Source organism: Helianthus annuus, chromosome 3 (genome assembly GCF_002127325.2).
Source record: "Helianthus annuus cultivar XRQ/B chromosome 3, HanXRQr2.0-SUNRISE, whole genome shotgun sequence".
Classification (NCBI taxonomy): domain Eukaryota; kingdom Viridiplantae; phylum Streptophyta; class Magnoliopsida; order Asterales; family Asteraceae; genus Helianthus; species Helianthus annuus.
This window is the reverse complement of record NC_035435.2, coordinates 40,599,117-40,606,376: the sequence shown is the minus strand read 5'-3', so window position 1 is coordinate 40,606,376 and position 7,260 is coordinate 40,599,117. Positions and strand designations below refer to the sequence as shown.

The 7,260-nt window shown below is 38.8% G+C and overlaps 2 protein-coding genes and 1 non-coding gene across 3 annotated transcripts; 2 read left to right on the top strand and 1 right to left on the bottom strand.

Moving 5' to 3' along the window:
- The first annotated feature begins 893 nt into the window (after positions 1 to 893).
- Positions 894 to 1,478, top strand: LOC110923743 (leucine-rich repeat extensin-like protein 2). The gene has a single exon (XM_022167805.1). The coding sequence runs from the start codon at positions 894 to 896 to the stop codon at positions 1,476 to 1,478; it is 585 nt and encodes a 194-aa protein (XP_022023497.1).
- Positions 1,479 to 1,935: 457 nt separating this feature from the next.
- LOC118490936 lies at positions 1,936 to 2,041 on the bottom strand. Its single transcript, XR_004890161.1, has one exon. It is a non-coding gene; the product is annotated as a small nucleolar RNA R71 (small nucleolar RNA).
- Positions 2,042 to 2,319: 278 nt separating this feature from the next.
- Positions 2,320 to 3,540, top strand: LOC110923744. The gene has a single exon (XM_022167806.1). It carries the CDS (start codon positions 2,320 to 2,322, stop codon positions 3,538 to 3,540), a length of 1,221 nt encoding a protein of 406 aa, XP_022023498.1.
- The last annotated feature ends 3,720 nt before the right edge of the window (positions 3,541 to 7,260 follow it).

Sequence of the window (7,260 nt, the reverse complement as noted above, 5' to 3'; positions counted from 1 at the left end):
AATCATTGTGGGACGTTTTGGAGCAGTTCTTGGGGCGATTTTGGCTGTTTCTTCTTAGTTCTAAACAATTCTAAACAATCTGTTTGTGTTTTCGATTCATATGAACATTAATCCTTTTGTTATGATGTTTGTTCAAGCCATGAGTGGCTAAACTTTTTATGATTGTCTTTAGTTGAAGGTTTGTAAGACTTTATGCGTTGATTTCCTTATTTCTAGAATAACAAACTTTATCTTTATGTTTTGTTTATTATGGTGTGTGATTAGGTGTTAGTAAATTATTGATTCTTATTTTAATCTAATTTGAAATCATACGTTCTTGGTGTCGTTGGCAATCGAGATATCATGGGTAGAATTAGGCTTGGGTAAGGGTTAATTGGTCATCGGGTAACAACCTCACGTTCTAGGAATCTGAGTACTTTGTTCCCTTTCATCACTACAAGTAATCACACATGAACTATGTCCATGTAGTTCTTTCTAGTGGAATGATACCATGAACGTCAATGCAAACTGGAAACTAAAGATAGTCATTCGTCTCTAAATTGTTTACAAACCAAAGCTTTCATTTTGCAATTAGAATAGTAATCTTAGTTTTTAAACTCAAATCAATCAAACCAACTCTTGAACTTTACTTTCTTTGCAATTAGTTTAATTTTAGTTAACTTAGATAAACCTTTAAATAACACATATTCCACAAATTCCCTGTGTTCGATACCCACTTGCTACTAACTATTTAGTAGTAATTGGATTAAATTTGATTGTGACCACGACAGCACGTCAAATTTTGGCGCCGTTGCCGGGGAGTAGTGCGCAACGTGTGTTATTTTTGATCTTTTATAATTTGTTATTTTTCTGGGTTACGCTGGGTGTGTTAGTGTGCAGGTATTTACAGATACATGAATCCACCACCACCTCCACCCACTACGGGTGAACCTACACCACCCTTTATACCATCTTCAACACAACCATCACCAAATACTACCACTCCTGCATCCACACCAGAAATCAATCCAACCAATACTACCTTACCTGAGAACACACAGTCTGAATACTACTTCAGTTACAACCCTACATCATCCGCTGTTCCAGCTTATTCAACATTTTTCCCGACATCCGGCCAACCATCATCATCACAAATTCCACCACCTAACCTATACCAAACCGGTCCATCCATTATCCATTCTACTCCATTCCAACCAAGAGTGCAATCTCAACATACTTCGGGAGTAAGACAAGATGGGTTCGATGATGAGTTTGAGGATGACTTTGTGGGTTATGATGAAGAAGGATACATGTATGGGGGTGATGGAGATCAAGGGGAGTATGCCTATGTTCAAAGTCAAAATCAAAGGATGTCAAGTGTTGGTGGGATTCCTCAACAACAAATTATACCTCAACAATTGCTACCACAAGGTCCACCGGTGCAAAGACGTGTTCAACAACCTCATGTGGGGCCGAGATTTCAACCACCTCCACAATAATTTGGGCCTCCACGCATGCAAGTTCAAAGACCAATAGGTCCTATACGTCCAAGAGTTCATTTGGGTGTGCCAAGAAGGCATCTTCGAGAACATGTTAGAGGTATTGAAGCACATTTTAGACCGGTGATTACTCATAATCCTTCACCGGTAGTTATTCCTCACAATGACCAAAGGAGGACGTTCGAAGTTCGAACCAATTCGTTACAAAGTTTGCCAAAATATAAGGTTCTAGTAACGGAGGAGCCTTATTTTCATTTGGAGGCTGATGATTCGATTTGCAACACTATTGGGGGACAAGGATTTTCGGCTGACGATGTCAAATTAGTGTTATTCCAATTTCCCTTAGAAGATAAGGCGAAAAAGTGGTTCTATACATTACCTTCGGCATCTATTTATACATGGGCGGAAATGCAACAAATCTTTTTGGATGAATTTTATACCGCTCAAAAGACAAATGATGCTAGAAAAGGTTTGAGCAGTTTTCAACAACAAACGGGTGAAATGTTTCATGAAGCATTCGAGAGGTTTAACATGATGATAAAGAATTGCCCTCATCATGGGATAGAGCTATGGGAGTTGATGAATGCTTTTCATGAGGGGTTATGTGTCGAAGATGCTCGCGATTTAATGTCTATCACCAATGGCACTTTTGGCACAAATTACGAGCATGACGATTGGGAATTTTTGGAGCAAATGGCGGTCACATCAAAGAGAAAAGCTTAAGCATCAAGGAGAGCATGACCGGCCATTACCCGAACTCAAGTGCACGCGGTAGACGATGGTAATGTTCAAACTTCTAATCAAATTTATGATGTTTGTGCAATTTGTAATGAGATAGGGCATGCGGCTGAAAATTGCCAAGGAGTGGAAAGGGCAATATGGGGAAGTGAATACTTTGCAAGGGCAGGGAGGGGGTGGTAGAAATTACAACATGAATTCCAATACTTACCACCCCGGTTTACGAAATCACCCGAACTTTAGATACGGGAATCCGTTGAATCAAGTCAACCCGAACTTCCAAGGAAACCAAGGATTTCAAAGGCAATATCAAACGGGTCAAGTGCATGGTGGGTCTTTGGGTCAAGGCTCTTCGGGTAGAAACGAGGTCATGGAGATGTTGAAAGGTATGCAAATGGAGATGCAACGAAGAAATCAGCTGGATGAGGTTCGTATGCAAAAAGATGAAATCCGTGACAAAGCTATTCAATCGTTGACCACCCAAATGGGTCAACTTGCGAGTGAAGTGGCGATACTGAAGAAAGCAAAAGGCCAGCTACCAAGTGACACGGTGACAAATCCCAAGAACATAAAAAGCATTAATATCAATGTGGTAAGCACCGTTCCTAGTACCGAATTTAATGAAAAATTTCTAACCTCTTCGTGTCAAATAAATACAGGTATAGGGAAGGACACCGATGGTAAGAATGATAAAGAACATGGAGCACCAATCGTGCCTATCCGTGTGGGAAAATTAAAAATCCCACACGCATTATTGGACTATGGGGCGAGCATGAGTGTATTACCAGGTGATCTATATAACATGTATGATTTTGGTCCGCTCGAAGATATAGACACCATGGTGAGTTTGGCGGATGAGAGTTGGAGGCGTCCACGGGGAATAGTTAAGAATGTTATGATTCGGTTGGGAGAATTCGACTATCCGGTGGATTTTCTGGTCTTAGATTATGCTTCTACCAAACTGGCATCACAACAAAGGGTAATTTTAGGTCGACCGTTTCTTTATACAGCAAATGCTCAAATCAACTGTAGAGACGGGATCATTACTATGACCGAAAAGAACCGTAAGTTGTACTTTGATGTTCATACTAGGGAGATTAGTTATGAATCTATTGAAGAGAAGGGTAGAGAGTCTAGTGACCATATGAAAAGTGTGCATCAAAGAATAAAAACAAACAAACCACCGGGGTGTGAAAAGAAGTATGAGCGTTCGAGCAGGTGTGTAGTTGACTATCCACCGAATGGATATTTGCTGGATGCATTTCAACCAATGACAAGCTATAGTCGGGGAGGTGATAGGAACCGATTCTTTGAGCCACCATAAATGGGGGTGGCACGGTCTGGCTGAAGACTCGAAACTTAGCGCTGCTCGGCAGGCAACCCGGGGTTTTATATTGATCTTGTTGTTTTTATCTTTCTATGTTTTAGGGCCATGGCGACATTCAAGTGTGGGGAAGATGTGCGGATATTTGGGTGAAGGTGGTGATAGGAAGTCGGATTATCTACAACATCTGTTGTGGTAAACTTCACCAGGTCAATGTACTCTTTCCTTAGTCTTGTTATGTTCTTTAGCTTTGAAATATTGGTAGTTAGTTCGTTTGCTTTATGTTAAAAAAAAAGAAATTTGGGGTTAGAGATTTTAAGCTTTTGGTTGATGTTGAATGGTTTTAGCGATCACTTCTTCCCAAAATCATACATTGGGGTCAATTTATCCCAAGTGTGGGGATGGGGGGAAAATTTTGATGGTTTTAAAAATTTTTTAAATCAAGTGAAACATTGTTAGAATTTGAACACCTTGTACTACCCCGAGTGACACATCGGCAACCCTTACTTACCCTTTTTCTTGGTGAGAGTTGAAGCCACAATTGTAAATAAATAATGATTGTCTTTGATGAGAGTGGCAAAGGATGAGGGTGCATTAGAACTTGTGCTTGAATTCATTTTGAGGCCTTAGTTAAACATGAACGTAGAAAGGATAAGGGCATTTAGGTAGCCTTGTCTTTGTGTGTGCGAGTCTGGGATTTGGGGGGTTGGACCTCATAAATTATATATATGAGCCTGGTAGTGAGAGGGGCGGGGGTTTGGACATTTAGTTGCCCATTTTGTGCCGAAAGCCAATCATTTGTAAACCCTTACCTAGTTTCCCAAAAAAAAAATTACCCGATTTGACCCGGTCTTGTAGTGTTAGTAGTTGTTATAGTTGTGTTTAGTTATGTTATGTTGGATGTTCCTCTATGTTGAGAAAAAAAAAGAAGAAGAAAAGAAAAGAAAAAATGTGAAAAAGCAAAAAAAAAAATATGAAAAAATGATGTATGAGTTGTTTTGTATATAAAAGTCTTTGTTTTGTTTTGTTTGTTTCTTTGTGCAATAAAAAGACCGGGTTAAGTCCTTCACTACTACATATATATTTCCATTTCATACCCGTATGCCTAGCCACGTTACAACCTTAAAGTCCCTTTGATTTGCATTCATGTTTTGGCACTTGTTAGGCGGAGGACCGATTTAGGTACAAGCATATAGTTGTGCAATCACCCATTTGCCTTTTGTGTGTCTAGCATATATTTGCTAGTGCTTACTTGTCACCGAGAGGAGAGATATAGTGAGGGGTGTGTTCTCTGGGTGTTAGGAAAAGGCTAGTAGAAGGATGACATGTTTATGCTTGATTTATGTTGATCGCTTGTGCACTTGGAAATGATTTGTAATGGGTTGCTTGGGGCAAGCAACGGTTAAGTGTGGGGATGTGACGGGTGGTCCATGGGACAACCCTTAAGTGTGTTAAAAGACGAGTTAATCCCTCATTTGATCATGTAATTGTATTGAATTAGATAACTACGGTTGCTTGTGTTTCAGGTACATTTGGAGCTTAAAAGTATGGAAATAAAGCTTCGAATAGACACGACTGGATTGTAGATTGAAAGACGGAGAATAAATGAAAAAAATAAAATTTTGGAATTGAAGAATTAAGAAGATAACATGATAGAGGATTAAATTACGAGAACGTAGACGAAAACGGTGAAGAAAACGGAGTTGAAACGAGAAAGTTATGAAGAAAACAAAATTGATTGCTGAAGCCTAACGTAAATTACGGTAGCTAGCGTAATTTACGGTAGACTCTGACAAAAATTGATGCCGTAAGACAGTTTAAATCCACCGTAAACCATTTTAAGCCACCGTAAGCTACGGTGGCCACTGTAGCTTATGGTGGAGCCTGCGAAAAAAGTGTAACTCCCCACTTTTAAGGTGTTTTATGGTGTCTTTCCATTGGCAATCATTGTGGGACGTTTTGGATCAGTTCTTGGGGCGATTTTGGTTGTTTCTTCTTAGTTCTAAACAATTCTAAACAATTGGTTTGTGTTTTCGATTCATACGAACATTAATCCTTTTGTTATGATGTTTGTTCAAGCCATGAGTGGCTAAACTTTTTATGATTGTCTTTAGTTGAAGGTTTGTAAGACTTTATGCGTTGATTTCCTTATTTCTAGAATAACAAACTTTATCTTTTTGTTTTGTTTGTTATGGTGTGTGATTAGGTGTTCGTAAATTATTGATTCTTATTTTTATCTAATTTGAAATCATACGTTCTTGGTGCCGTTGGCAATCGAGCTATCATGGGTAGAATTATGCTTGGGTAAGGGTTAATTGGTAATCGGGTAACAACCTAACGTTCTAAGAATCTGAGTATTTTGTTCCCTTTCATCACTACAAGTAATCACACATGAACTATGTCTATGTAGTTCTTTCTGGTGGAATGATACCATGAATGTCAATGCAAACCGGAAACTAAAGATAGTCATTCGTCTCTAAATTGTTTACAAACCAAAGCTTTCATTTTGCAATTAGAATAGTAATCTTAGTTTTTAAACTCAAATCAATCAAACCAACTCTTGAACTTTACTTTCATTGCAATTAGTTTAATTTTAGTTAACTTAGATAAACCTTTAAGTAACACATATTCCACAAACTCCTTGTGTTCGATACCCACTTGCCACTAACTATTTAGTAGTAATTGGATTAAATTTGATTGTGGCCACGACATCACGTCAACTACCATCAGACCTGAGTAGTGTCAATATGTGGGTATCTTTGTCAGATTTCCACTTTAGTATTTTTAGGTCTGATGGGTTTCTTGGGAGAAGTTTTATTTGTGATGAGTTGGGGGATTGAGGTCCGCTTGCCAACTTTTTGAGAGTTTCAGACACTTGAGCTTGAAGTTGTAGAGAAGCTTCATCCAATCCAAATTGTAATTGATTTCTGATAGCCTCTTTTCTGAATTCAGCATCCCTCTTTTCATCTTCCTCATCAATCTGCTTCTGTCTTTTTCTTTGATTCAAGGCACTGATGGATGAAGCAGATGATGAAAATAGCTTTTGCAAGGGAAGGGTCTGCTGAGGTCTATCAGTGGTTTCATCATCATATGCTGGCTTCTGAGGAATTGCTGGGCCTGTCTTTCTGAGTTCTTCTACCTTTTTATAAGTCAGGTCAACATTTTGCTTAGACCATCTTGTAATGGATCTAGCAGTCCCATAGTTAGCTGCAACAAGCTCTATTCTCTTTCTTTTGTACCTCAAAGCTTCATCCACATCACCTTTCTCGTATTTGTTCTAGATGGATGCAGATTTCTTCATTTGAGGATCTTTATTCATTATTTCTATTCCGTTTACTTCTTCTTTGAGAGCTTCTAGAGACCAGCCATTGAACTGAGACCTACTGGCTTTGTAGGGCTTCTTATCCATGATGATGTTTAAGATGTCAACCCTTAATTCATTTTTAAAGTTCAGCATTTGGTGGCAGTTCTGACATAGACTTACTCAGGTCTCTAGCAAAGTCTTCCAACTTCTTGACTTTACTAAGCTCATGTTGATAAGTGCCCTGGTAATTCCTTTCACCTTTCCCTTTACTCACATGTTTGGCTATCAGCTTAGCTTGTTTAGCTTTCATCTTCAAATATTCATTAATGTTCTAAGGTTTATGGAAGCCTTGCAATGATGGGGAAGTTCTTTTGGATGGATCATCCTCTTTGTAAAATAGACTCATTTCATTTTGA